This window comes from Pristis pectinata, chromosome 2, assembly GCF_009764475.1.
Source record: "Pristis pectinata isolate sPriPec2 chromosome 2, sPriPec2.1.pri, whole genome shotgun sequence".
NCBI classification, from domain to species: Eukaryota; Metazoa; Chordata; class Chondrichthyes; order Rhinopristiformes; family Pristidae; genus Pristis; species Pristis pectinata.
The window spans coordinates 3,611,566-3,625,977 of NC_067406.1; the positions used below are offsets into that span (position 1 = coordinate 3,611,566).

The window sequence follows — 14,412 nt, forward strand, 5'->3', positions numbered from 1 at the left end:
GGGTCTTCCTCTGGTCCCTGAACTCCATGAGCTTCTTCTGGATCTCGGCGCCAAAATCAGGGTTTGGAACCAAAGTGACCAACTTTGGTGGCACGGTAGTGTAGTGGTTAGCGTAACGCTATTACAGCACCAGTGACCCGGGTTCAATTCCAGCCGTTGTCTGTAAGGGGTTTGTACATGCTCTCCGTGTCTGTGTGGGTTTCCTCTGGGTGCTCTGGTTTCCTTCCACATTCCAAAGATGTATGAGTTAGGAAGTGAGCATGCTATGTTGATGCCGAAAACGTGGCCACACTTGTGGGCTGCCCCAGAACACTCTACACAAAAGATGCATTTCACTGTGTGTTTCGATGTACATGTGACTAATAAATAAATATCTTAATATCTATATCTTAATTGGTGCCACAGCATGGAGGTCACCAGTTGGTTTATGACCAGTGCTCAGCCATTGTAGGAGAGCCCTCGGAGTGGTCCTGTCCGGCGCCCAAGCTGGGTGGTGATTTTCACCTCCAGTTCCAGATGAAGGGCCTTGACCCGAATTGTTGACTGTCTATTTCCCTCCATAGATGCTGATTGACCCACTGAGTTCCTCCAGCATCTTGGTTGATCTAGTTCTTGTCAGTTTGCCGGCCAGGCTTCCTCAGTAGACCGCCAGGTAGAGGAGGTGCATGGTGCTCCACACACATGGTCTCACCTCCTTCGGCAAGGAGTCCACCCGCCACTGACCCACGGAGAGTCTGAAACGTTCCTCCCAAATGACGCGTGCGGAGGACGTGTCCGAAAAGGCCCACTGGCACTCGCGCGTGCTCCGCAGTTCAGCGGGGTCTGTGACCCGTGAGGAGCATGTCATGGGCGTAAGCTGAGCAGACCACCTCCACGCCTGGCCCACACAGAACCAGATCCCTCAATCCCCTTTGGAAAAAGCATAAAAATGGCTCCACGCACATGGAATACGCTGGCTGGACCTGGGGCATCCCTGACACACTCCTCTCTCACGTCGAGGAGCTGTTAACCTTCACCAGACCCTCAGTGGCTGAGTCGGACAAAACGCAGCCTGAGTCAAATCCCGCACAAAGTCCCAAATAGCTATCCGTGATCCACCCCTGTCGGATGCCTTCTCCTCATGATTTCATTTCTGTTCTGCAGATATACAACTCTCACACTCTGCGCACGGACTCTGTGATTGGGGAGTTCAAGGTGAGGCAGCCTCGGAAATTCCTCTTCGGATTTAAGCATGCTAATGACAGTTGAATTAATTACTTGTCTTTTCTGTTGCAGCTGGACATTGGGACGGTTTACTCCGAGCCAAGTAAGTGGTGTTTAAGGAATTGCAGTGATCCTGAAATTTTTAGCCCTCACTTCTGCATAAATTTACCCCTCTGACCACGATCCGAATTGGCTCTCTAGTTTCATCCCAGCACCAATTATCCTTGTATAATGCTGCCCTCTTAGGACACTTTACTTCATGAAAGCTACTGCATATATTGTTCGCGACACTAGGGACTGCAGATGCCAGAATCTGGAGCAACAAACAATCTGCTGGAGGAACTCAGCGGGTTGAGCAGCATCTGTGGCAGAAAGGAACTGTCAGTGTTTCAGTTTGAGACTCTGCATCAGGACTGGCAGTCTCCACCCAAAATGTTGACAATTCCTTTCCTCCCCACAGATGCTGCTCAACCTGCTGAGTTCCTCCAGCAGATTGTGTGTTGCTATATATCAGTCATTGAGGGCAGTGCGGTGGTAATGTTCGATTTTATGTTTCATTTAGCTTCTCCTATAGAATTGTATTGAATTGGTTTATTATTGTCACAGGTACCGAGATACAGTGACAAGCTTTTGTTTGAGTGCCGTCCAGGCAGATCATTCCATATCAAGTACATTGAGGGAGTTAAAAGAAAACAGAATGCAGAACATCATGTTACAGTTACAGAGAAAGTGCAGTGCAGGTAGAGAAGTAAAGTGAAAGAGCCTCGATGAAGTAGATTTGGAGATCAAGAGTTCATTTGAAGGCAGCACGATCGTCTCCCTTCGCTCAGTGGGTAATCCAAAATCAAAGTCAAAGTTGAGTTTATTGTCATATCCATGTGTGCACAGATGAAATGAAAAACTTACTTGCAGCAGCATCACAGGCACAGAGCATCAGATAAGCAGCATTCACAAGAAAAACATAAATTAAACATAAATTAAACACAAGTTTTACGAGAAAGAACACAATTGGAACAAAAAGAATAAAGTTCATTTTAGTGCAAAGTGATCAAAATGGTCATTGTGTTGCTAACCGCTGGTGATCAGGGTTGTGCTGGTCAGTTCAAGAACTAAATGGTTGAAGGGAAATCACAAGAGATTCTGCAGATACTGGAATCTGGAGCATTACGTACAAAACGCTGGAGGAACTCAGCGGGTCAGGCAGCATCTATGGAGGGAAATGAACAGTCGACGTTTCGGGCCGAGACCCTTCATCAGGACTAGAAAGGAAGAGGGCAGAAGCCAGAATAAGAAGGTGGGGGGAGGGGGAGGAGCACAGGCTGGCAGGTGACAGGTGAGTCCAGGTGAGAGGGGGAAGGTAGGTGGGTGGGGGAGGGAGTGGTGAAAGGGAGTGACATGAGAAGCTGAGAGATGATGGGTGGAAGAGACAAAGTGCTGAAGAAGAAGGAATCCGGTGGGAGAGGGCAGTGGACCATGGAATAAAGGGAAGGAGGTGGGGAATTGATGGGCAGGTCAAGGGGAAAGAGGGGAGGGGTTACCGGAAGTTAGAGAAATCGATGTTGAGGCCATCGAGATCCCAAGACAGAATATGAGGTGTTGTTCCTCCAACCTGCATCTGGCATCTACATGGCAGTAGAGGAGGCCATGGATCGACATGTCGGCGTGGGAGTGGGATGTGGAATTGAAGTGGCTGGCCACCAGGAGATCCTGGCTTTTGCGGCAGACGGAGTGAAGGTGCTCGATGAAGCGGTCCCTCAATCTGCTTGTAGATGTAGAGGAGGCCGCACAGGGACCGTCGGGTGCAATAAGTGACAGAGAAATAAAAGACTGCAGATGCTGGAATCTAGATGAAAAACACGATGATGCTGGAGGAACTCAGCAGGCCAGGCAGCATCCGTGGAGAAAAGCAGGCGGTCAAGTTTCGGGTCAGGACCCTTCTTCAGGACTGAAGATAGGAAAAGGGGAAGCCCAATATATGGGGGGGAAGCAGAGCAGTGATAGGTGGACAAAAAAGGGGAGGTGGGGTGGGCCACAGGGTGGTGATAGGTAGATGATGCCTTTGGATTCACAGGTGAAGTGGTGCCTCATCTGGAAGACTGTCTAGTGCCCTCTACGTCAGTGGAGTCCAGAGGCTCTACATTCATCCGGTACTTTGTATACTCTGTTTTATTCATGCTTACTGTCCTGTTGGGTAGGGTTACTCCCTCCTGTACTCTCTATACCTTCCAACTGTCTGACTCTCTCTGTCCCCATATCTATATCCTAATCCACCCTCTGTGTGAAGTACATTGGGGTATTTTACTATGTTAATGATGCTATATGGTTTAAATTGCTGGATTATTGGCTGAAGCAGAACCATAGAAAGATGCAGCAGAGATTGGGGGTATACAGTGGTACAGCCGTCACCTCTGAGTGCAACACACAAACTGTGGAGGAACTCAGCGGGTCAACAACCTGATGAATAACTTCCCATTCCTCAGTAACAGGAACATGAGGAGGTCTCCATTTCCTCATTAACACTCCATTTTTGACATAGTATCCAGTTGGCACTTGTTCAATCTCCTCACATGAGAGTGCTTTTTCTTTCAATTCTGTCAACTGGGGGTCCTTTGTCTGTTCCACCATAAAATCCTTCCTCGACAAAGACAAATCTGTGGAGGCAGAGAGATTCAGGTCGAGACACTGCATCAGGACTCCACAGATGCTGCTCAACTTGTTGAGTTCCTCCAGCAGCTTGTTTTTAGCTCCAGATTCCAGCATCTGTAGTTTCTTGTGTCTCCACCTCTGAGTGCCAGAGACTCAGGTTCAATCCTGACCTCGGGTGCTGTCTGTGTGTGTGGAGTTTGCACGTTCTCTCTGTGACTGCCAATCAAATGGAATTGTCAAGTTGTCAGTTAATGGCAGGACGATTAACATATAGGAAAGATGTCATTAAGCTGGAAAGAGTGCAGAGGAGACTTATGAGGATGTTGCCGGGACTCAAGGGACTGAGTTATGGAAAGAGGTTGAACAGGTCGAGACTGTTTTCATTGGAGCGTAGGAGAATGAGGTGGTCTAATAGAGGTGTATAAAGTTAGGAGGGGCATAGATAGGGTGCATGTGCACAGTCTTTTTCCCAGGGTGGGGAATTCAAAAACTAGAGGGCATAGGTTTAAGGTGAGAGGGTTCATATTTAGTAGGAACCTGAGGGGCAACTTTTTCACCCAGAGAATGGTGTGTATATCGAAATGAGCTGCCAGAGGAAGTAGTTGAGGCAGGGACATTAACAACATTTAAAAGGTACTCGGACAGGAAAGGTTCAGAGGGATATGGGCCAAAGGCAGGCAAATGGGACTAGCTTAGATGGGAATCTTGGTCAGTATGGACCAGTTGGGCTGAAGGGCCCATTTACATGATAAATGATTCTACGACTTAACAACAGTGGCCACGCAAGTAGATAGGGTGGTAAAAAAAAGGCGTACGGCATGCTTGCCTTCATCGGTTGGGGCACTGAGTATAAAGGTCAGGAAGTCATGATGCAGCTGTATAAAACTTTGGTTAGGCCACACTTGGAGTATTGTGTGCAGTTCTGGTCACCCCATTACAGGAAGAGTGTGGAGGCTTTGGAGAGGGTGCAGAAGAGGTTCACCAGGATGCTGCCTGGATTAGAGCATATTAGCCATCAGGAGAGGTTGGACAAACTTTCTCTATTTTGTCTGGAATGTTGAAGTCTGAGGGGAGACCTGACAGAATTTCCAAAAATTATGAGAGACAGATAGCGTGGGTTGTTAGGATCTATTTTTCCGGGGTAGAAATGTCGAATACAAGAGGGCATAGCTTTAAGGTGAAAGGGGGGGAGTTTGGAGGAGATGTGTGGGGCAAGTTTTTTTACACAGAGAGCGGTGGGTGTTTGGAACAGGCTGCCAGGGGTGGTGGTGGAGGCAGATACAACATAACAATGTTTAAGAGGCTTTTAGATAAGCACATGAATATGCAGGGTATGAAGGGATATGGACCATGTGCAGGTAGAAGGGATTTGTTTAATTTGGCATCGTGCTTGGCACAGACATCATGGGCCAAAGGGCCTGTTCCTGTGCTGTAATGTTCCATGTACAATGGGTGTGGAGCCCTTAATGTTCTGAACAGCGGATAAGTGATGTGCTGAATCAGATGACTGGGAGCATTGTCACTTCCATTTAAATAACGCACAGAGGCCTGGCTCAAACCACAGGAGGGAGTTTGCAATGTTGGCCAGTTGCAACCTCTGTTGTCAGAGTGATCATGGTGGCAAGCTGAGCCACAGGTTGTGCAGACTCTGGGCAGGCAGTTCGGGGGAGCTTTCCCCCTCATTGGGAAATACCCCCGAAGTTTATTTGGAGGGAGGGTAGGGGGCAGATGGGACTGTTCTTATCCCACAGAAATTTCAGCCGGGCTCATCCCAGTGGAATCTCAGGATCACTGACCTTTTAGACATTCGGTGGGTTTGATAAGATGTGTGTCAGATCATGGCCCATGTCTCTGCCTGACTCCCTCTGTCTGCCTGCTGTCTGCCTTTCACTTTTTCTCTCCTAACTCCCTCGTCTGACTCCCCGGCTGTCTGTCTCTTGCTTTCTTTCTGACTGACTGTCCTGTCAGTCTGCTGTCTGTGTCCTTGTGTCGATCTTTCATTGCCTTTTTCTGTGTTTCTCTCTCTCTGCTGTCAGTGTGGCTCCTTCCATGTCTGTATGGCTCCCTCTCCCCCCCTCCCTCTCCCCCCCTCCCTCTCCCCCCCTCCCTCTCCCCCCCCTCCCTCTCCCCCCTCCCTCTCCCCCCTCCCTCTCCCCGCTCCCTCTCCCCCCCCTCCCCTCCCCCCTCCCTCTCCCCCCTCCCTCTCCCCCCCTCCCTCTCCCCCCTCCCTCTCCCCCTCCTTTCCTCTCCCTCTCCCCCTCCCACTCTCTCCCTCTCCCCCTCCCTTTCTCTCCCCCTCCCTTTCTCTCCCCCTCCCTTTCTCTCCCTCTCCCTTTCTCTCTCTCTCTCTCTCTCTCTCTCTCTCTCTCTCTCTCTCTCTCTCCCTCTCTCCATCTCTGTCTGTATTTCTCTTCTTCTGACACGCTGTCTGATAGACAGTCATGTAGTGGTTAGCGTAACACTATTACAGCACCAGTGCCCCGGGTTCAATTCCGCCCGCTGTCTGTAAGGAGTTTGTACGTTCTCCGCATGACTGCGAGGGTTTCCTCCGGGTGCTCTGGTTTCCTCCCACATTCAAAAGACATACAGGTTAGGAAGTTGTGGGCGTGCTATGATGGCGCCAGAAGCGCGGCGACACTTGCGGGCTGCCCCCAGAACACTCCACGCAAAAGATGTATTTCACTGTGTGTTTCGATGTACATGTGACTAATAAAGAAATCTTATCTTATAAGTCCCTGGGGCTGGATGGGATATATCACAGGATACTACGTGAAGCGAGGGAAGAGATTTGAGTCCTTGGCAATGATCTTTGCATCCTCACAGACTACAGAGGAGTAGTGCCAGATGATTGGAGGGTGGCAAATGTTGTTCCTTTGTTCAAGAAAGGGAGTTGGGATAACCCTGGGAATTACAGACCAGTGAGTTTTACTTCAGTGGTGGGCAAATTATTGGAAAAGATTATTTGGGACAGGATTTATGAGCCTTTGGAGAAGCATAGGCTGATTAGGGACGGTCAGCATGGCTTGGTGAGGGGCAGGTCATGCCTCACGAGCATAATTGAATTCTTTGAGGATGTGACAAAACACATTGATGAGGGTAGAGCAGTGGATGTGGTGTCTATGGACTTTAGTAAAGCATTCGATAAGGTTCCCCATGATAGGCTCATTCAGAAGGTTGGGAGGCATGGGATCCAGGGAAACTTGGCTGTATGGATTTGGAATTGGCTCGCCCATAGAAGACAGAGGGTGGCTGTAGATGGAGCGTATTCTGCCTGGAGGTCGGTGACCAGTGGTGTTCCGCAGGGATCTGTTCAGGCACTGTGAAGTGATTCACTTTGGAAGGTCGAATTTGAAGGCAGAATACCAGTGCTTAATGGCAGGATTCTTAGCAGGGAGCAGGAACAGAGGGATCTTGGGGTCCAAGTGCAGAGATCCCTCAAGTTGATAGGGTTTTTAAGAAGGCGTATGGTGTGTTGGCCTTCATTAGTCGGGGGATTGAATTCAAGAGGTAATGTTGCAGCTCTATAAAACCCTGGTTAGACCACACTTAGAATATTGTGTTCAGTTCTGGTCGCCTCACTAGAGGAAGGATGTGGAAGCTTTAGAGACGGTGCAGAGGAGATTTACCAGGATGCTGCGGATTGGAGAGCATGTCTTCTGAGGATAGGCTGAGTGATCTAGGGCTTTTCTCTTTGGAGAGAAGGAGAATGAGAGGTGGCTTGATAGAGGTGTACAAGATGATCAGAGGCATAGATCGAGTGGACAGTCAGAGACTTTTTCCAGGGCGAAAATGGCTAACACAAAGGTGCATAATTTAAAGCTGATTGGAGGAAAGTACAGGGGGCATATCAGAACTAAGTTTTTTTTACACAGAGAGTGGCGGGTGTGTGGAACGTGCTGCCAGGGGTGCTGGTAGAGGCAGATACGTTAGGGTCATTTAAGAGACCCTTAGATAGGCACATGGATGATAGAAAAATGGAGGGTACGTGGGAGAGAAGGGTTAGATAGATCTTAGAGCAGGATAAAATGTCGGCACAACATTGTGGGCTGAAGGGCCTGTACTGTGCTGTAATGTCCTATGAGATGTGTGGGGCGAGTGGTGGGTGCCTGGAATGCGCTGCCAGGGGTGGTGGTGGAGATATGGCAGATATGATACCAATGTTTAAGTTGCTTTTCGATAAGCACCTGAATATGCAGGGATGGAAGGTATGGATCAAGTGCAGGCAGAAGGGATTAGTTTCATCTGACCCCATGTTCAGCACAGACATGGTGGGCAAAAGGGCCTGTTCCTGTGCCTTACTGTTCTATGTTCTATCACGGAGATAACAGGTTATCACACTTTTGGGAACTTGCTGTACATAAGGTGCCTGCTCCTTTTGCTATGTTACAACAGAAGTATTTCATTAAGCAACACGCAAGATGCTGGAGGAACTCAGCGGGTCAGGCAGCATCTGTGGAGGGAGATGGACAGTCGACGTTTTGGGTCGAGACCCTTCACTTGGACTGAAAGATAGGGGGGAGAGAGCTGGTATGAAGGGGTGGGAGAAAGGGGTGGAGGAAGAGCTGGCTGGTGATAGGTGAGGAGTTTGTACGTTCTCCCGTGTCTGTGTGGGTCTCCTCCGGGTGCTTCGGTTTCCTCCCACATTCTAAAGACGTACAGGTTAGGAAGTTGTGGGCATGCTATGTTGGTGCCAGAAGCGCGGCGACACTTGCGGGCTGCCCCCCAGAACACCCTACGCAGAAGATGCATTTCACTGTGTGTTTCGATGTACGTGTGACTAATAATGAAATCTTATGAGGGAGGGGGGGAGAATTCAGCTGAATTCTGACACCATTCAGCTTCTGAATGGCGTCAGAAGCTGGGAGGTGATAGGTGGAAGGGATGAAGGGCTGAAGAAGATAGAACCTGATAGCAGAGGATGGTGGAGCCTGGAGTAAAGGGAGGGAGGTGGGGAGGGGAACCAGTGGCAGGAGTGTGTGGGTGAGGGGTGGGGATAGGGGAAAGATGGAGCGATGGGGGCCAGGATGAAAGGCGAACAGAGTTCCTCCAGTGTGTTTCTCCAGATCGGCTGGGAATCACTTTGACACATTGTGATGATGTTTAAGACGCTTCTTATGAGGGTCTCCCTTTCAGCAACCTCTCTCTGTTGGCAGAGCATGCTTTCCTCAGGAAGTGGCTCCTTCTCTCTGACCCTGATGACCTGGCTGCTGGGGCTAAGGGCTACCTGAAGGTCAATCTCATCGTCCTGGGCACTGGCGATGAAGCACCCGTGAGTTTGAAAATTCCTTCTCATCAAATATGGAAAATATAACCATAACATTACCAGTGACTGGAGATGTGTTGGCTGTGGTAAGCTGTTGGTTCGTGGACAGAGTTTATGGCTTCAGAATGTCGTGAAACAGGTTCGAGGTCTCAAAGGCAAGGACTCTGAACACAGTCTTAGAGATAAATGATTTATTTACAAAAGATAAACGCAGGGAAAGGGTAACGGGAATAACACACACACGTGCACAGTGGATAGCGAGTGTGGGAAAATCACAATGGGGGTAAAATACCCACACACACACACACACACACACACACACACACACACACACACACACACACACACACAATGAACTGGGTACAGACAATCAAGGAACAACAATACGATACCTGCCACCCCTTGATTCAGTGCAGGTACAGCTCTATGCTACCAGGGACACTAACTAAAATGCTCCCAACTGTTAAACAGTGCACACCTCACCAATGATTTCTCCAGTGCCGTTTCACAGTGCTCAGCCTGGAGCGAAGCAGTGTCATCCCTCGGAGACAAAGAGGCCGAGCCAAGCACATGTGGCACTCTTTATAGCGCTGGAGGGCTGGGGGGTCCAGCCCAGGTAATTTAAAAAGGCCAATGGGCAGGTGTGCGCTGATGGGTGGGGCGGGGCCAAACCTTGATTGGCAGTTGTGTGTCTTCCGACCAGGTAGGGGCAGTGTTGTCATGTGACAGCCACGACCCTCCACAATACAAGATCCTAACACAAGTTATGGAATAGGTTTTAAATTTTTCTTTAATTCGTTCCTGGGCATTGGTGGCAAGGCCAGCCCTAATTGCCCATAAGAAGGTGGGGCAGAGCCAACTTCTTGAACCAGTGCAGTCCTTCTGGTGAAGGTGCTTCTGCAGTGCTGGTGGGGAGGGAGCTCTAGGATAAGGTGGCAAGGAAGGACTGGTGATAGATTCCCAAATCAGGATGGTGTGTGACTTGGAGGGGAACCTGCAGGCAGTGGTGTTCCCCTGCACCTGTGGCCCTTGTCCTTCTTGGTGGGAGAGGTGGTGGGTTTGGGAGGTGCCGTGGGAGTTGCCTGGGTGAGTACCTGTGGTGCATTTAGTATGCACTACAGCCACCATGCACTAAATGGTGGAAGGAGTGAATGCTCAAGGTGGTCCCAATCTAGTGGGCTCTTAAGATCTGGATTGTGTTGAACTTGTTAAGTATTGTTGGCTCTGCCCTCATCCAGGCAAGTGTTCTGTCACACTCCTGACTTTTAGCTGGTGGAAAGGCTTTGTGGTGTCAGGAGGTGAGGCACTCTTCTAAGCCTCTGACCTGCTCTTGTAGCCATGGTATTTATGTGGTTGGTCCAGTTGATCATCAACAGTGACTTTTCAGGATGTTCATTGTGGGTGAGTCAGTGACGGTAGTCCCATTGAATGTCAGGAATGGATGGTAGACTCTCTCCAATTGGAGATGATTGTTGCCTGGCATTAATGAGATGTGAAGATTAATCCATCAACAGGATTTTCTTTACTGGTTACCAGACGTGGTGACTGGGTGAGGAACCAGTTCTCTGATGGACATTGACTAATCACTTGGTGTTGAAGGTTCAGTTTTGTTTTCTAAGTGGTTGTGGAATGGGACTGAGCAAGGACGGACTTGTTCAACGGTGGGAACAAGGGTGGGACAGTTGGAGGGAGGTGCAACCTGTAGGAGGTGTGGTCAGTGTGCTGGGTATCTACAGGTGACAGGTTTCAGGTACAGGTGCGGTAGATGTGTGCACAGAAGGTGCAGACGTACATGCCACGATTGTCTCTGTTCCAGATGGAGAAGAAAGATGGCTCTGAAGACAAAGAAGACATTGAGGGGAACCTGCTCCGGCCCAACGGCGTGTCTCTGCGAGGTGCCTACTTCACACTGAAGGTTTACCGAGCGGAGGATCTCCCACAGAGTACGTGCTGACCAACGCTCTCGGACAATGGGCTGTGGGTGGTGCACTGGTAACTACCCTTCACCTCCTGAAGGCTCACACTCATGGGCAGAGTCTGCACTGCTGGGGTGCGGCCGTGGGATAGATCCAGGAATTCACCCCGATACTAGTAACCACCTCCTCTCTATCAAACCTCTGTTGTCCCTGCCCTGGGGGTGTGTGATGGGACAGTGTAGAGGGAGCTTCACTCTGTGTCTGACCCTGGGAGTGTGTGATGGGACGGTGCAGAGGGAGCTTCACCCTGTGTCTGACCCTGGGAGTGTGTGATGGGACGGTGTAGAGGGAGCGTCACTCTGTGTCTCACCCTGGGAGTGTGTGATGGGACAGTGTAGAGGGAGCTTCACTCTGTGTCTGACCCCAGGAGTGTGTGATGGGACGGTGTAGAGGGAGCTTCACTCTGTGTCTGACCCCAGGAGTGTGTGATGGGACGGTGTAGAGGGAGCTTCACCCTGTGTCTGACCCTGGGAGAGTGTGATGGCACAGGGTAGAGGGAGCTTCACTCTGTGTCTGACCCCAGGAGTGTGTGATGGGACGGTGTGGAGGGAACTTCACTTGGTGTCTGACCCTGGGAGTGTGTGATGAGATGGTGCATCTTATCTGAGGATATCTTTATTCTGATTCTAACCGGTGCCGTCCCTGCCCTGGGAGTGCGTGATTGAGCTTCATTGTTACAGTATGAAACTGTATTCTTTTGCTGGCTAATTGTTTCTTGTTCAACTGGGTCTGATTGGCTAGTGGACGATGCTGTAATCGACAGTGTCAAGCAGATCTTCGGATTTGACAGCAACAAGAAAAATCTCGTTGACCCGTTTGTGGAAGTGAGCTTCGCTGGGAAAATGGTGAGATGCTGAATGCACTTGTCTCTCCTCTTTCCCCCCTCTCCTCTCCCCCAATCCACAGTATTAGGTTGTAGTCAACTGGGAATTAAGGGAAGATCCTGATAATCGGGGAATTAGGGGCATTCCATTAAATAGGGAAATTAAAGAATTAGGGATGATTGTATTAAATAATTAGGAGAGGATTCCTGTGAATGGGGAATTAAAGGGTCCCAGTAACTGGGGAACAGCGTAGGGCCCCAGTAGATTTTAAATTAGGGGAGGGCTCCCCTAAATGTGAATTAGGGGAAAGTACATCTAGTGGGGATTCAGTAATTGGGGAATCAGAGGGTCAAAATAAATGGGGGATTAGTGGAGGGCACTAGTAAATCAGGAATCACATTTGGGATCTGGCAAATCTCTACATTCAGGAATTGGGGAATTGATGAGAAATTATGGGCTAATTTATTGGGACCAATAAATGGGATATTGGACCTTTAGTGCTGACAGATGTTGGGTGTACAAGATTGTGGAGTACTCTGTAGGTGGTGAGATGGGGGCAGTTGGAAAGGAATTGTGGAGGGACTATGTGTTCACTGCGGTGAGAATATGATGGCTTGAACTGGAAGTGTTGCAGTGAAATGCATTGATGCAAATGAATCTCCTGGGAGATGGGGATCATTTGTGAGTTGAGAGCCACAGTGGTGCAGCAGTTAATGCTGCTGCCTCTCAGCTCCAATGTTCAATCCTGACCTCCGGTGGTGTCGTTGTGGAGCTAACACTTGCTCCCTGTGACTGTGTGGGTTTCCTCGGGGTTTCTTCCCACATTCTAAAAATACGTGACGATCGTTCCCTTGGTGGCAAAGGGGATGATAAACATGGAGAGGGCATAAATTGTAGAGATGCAGGGAAATGAGGAGAGGGAGGGATGGGACTGTGGGATTGCTCCTTGAGAGACGGCATGGATGTTATGGGCTGAATGGCCTTGTGTGTTGCTGCATAGGATGTAGATCAGTACAGCAGAGGAACAGCCCCTTCAGCCCACGATGTCTGTGCTGACCATGAGGGCAATTTAAACATGGTCTATATCCCTTTCTGTTCCTGTATCTGTCTAAATGCCTCTTAAGTATCGCTATCGTATCTGCCTCCACCAGCACCCTTGGCAGCACATTCCAGGCACCCACCACTCTGTGTGTGTGTGTGTGTGTGTGTGTGTATCTAAAAGAAAATCTCGCCCCACACATCTCCTTTAAGCACTCTCCGTCTCACCTAAAACCTATGCCTTCCAGTATTGGAACTGTCAAATACTAAAACTATGACCATCCACCCTATCTGTCTCTCATAATTGTATAAACTTCTATCAGATCTCCCTTCAGCCTCTGACGCTCCAGAAAAAAAACAATACAAGTTTGTCCAACCTCTCATTATACCTAATACTCTGCAATCCAGGTGATATCCTGGTGAACCTCTTCTGCACCCTCTCCAAAGCCTCCACATCCTTCCTGTAATGGGGCAACCAGAAATGCACACAATACTGTATGGCCAGATTCTGCTCTAACTCTATCTACAAGTTTGAAGATGATACCACCATAGTGGGCCGTATCTCAAATAACTATGAGTCGGAGTACAGGAAGGAGATAGAGAGCTTAGTGACATGGTGTCATGACAACAACCTTTCCCTCAATGTCAGCAAAACAAAAGAGCTGGTCATTGACTTCAGGAAAGGGGGCAGTGTACATGCACCTGTCTACATCAATGGTACTAAGGAGAGCTTCAAGTTCCTAGGAGTGAACATCACCAATAGCCTGTCCTGGTCAAATCACGTAGATGCCATGGCCAAGAAAGCTCACCAGCGCCTCTACTTCCTCAGGAGGCTAAAGAAATTTGGCATGTCCCCTTTGACAGTCACCAACTTTTATTGATGCACCATAGAAAGCATCCTATCTGGATGCATCACGGCTTGGTACGGCAACTGCTCTCCCCTGGACCTCAAGAAACTGCAGGGAGTTGTGGACACAGCTCAGTGCATCACGGAAACCAGCCTCCACCCCATGGACTCTGTCTATACCTCTCGCTGCCTTGGTGAAGCAGCCAGCATAATCAAAGACCCCACCCACCTGGGTCATTCTCTCTTCTCCTCCCTCCCATCAGGCAGAAGATATAGGAGCCTGAGGGCATATACCACCAGGCTCAAGGACACTTCTATCCCGCTGTGATAAGACTATTGAATGGTTCTCTTATACGATGAGATGGACTCTTGACCTCACAATCTACCTTGTTTGACCTTACACCTTATTGTCTACCTGCAATGCACTTCCCTGTAGCTGTGACACTTTACTCTGTATTCTGTTGTTGTGGTTACCCTGCACTGTGTAATGAATTTATCTGTATGAATGGTATGTAAGACAAGTTTTTCACTGTACCTCAGTACAAGTGACAATAATAAACCAATACCAATACCAATACTCCAGATGTGGCCTAACCAAAGTTTTATGCAGCTGCA

The 14,412-nt window shown here is 49.1% G+C and overlaps 1 protein-coding gene across 6 annotated transcripts in view; it reads left to right on the forward strand.

Annotated features, from left to right (window-relative positions):
- dysf (dysferlin, limb girdle muscular dystrophy 2B (autosomal recessive)) overlaps positions 1-14,412 on the forward strand; it is a 280,694-nt gene that overhangs the window by 81,328 nt on the left and 184,954 nt on the right. For all 6 annotated transcript variants that reach the window (XM_052038414.1, XM_052038407.1, XM_052038430.1 and 3 more), the window contains exons 9-13: positions 1,144-1,194; positions 1,276-1,306; positions 9,003-9,118; positions 10,929-11,055; positions 11,830-11,933. In XM_052038414.1, coding sequence (XP_051894374.1) covers positions 1,144-1,194; positions 1,276-1,306; positions 9,003-9,118; positions 10,929-11,055; positions 11,830-11,933 — 429 coding nt within the window. The remainder of the gene's footprint in view (positions 1-1,143; positions 1,195-1,275; positions 1,307-9,002; positions 9,119-10,928; positions 11,056-11,829; positions 11,934-14,412) is intronic.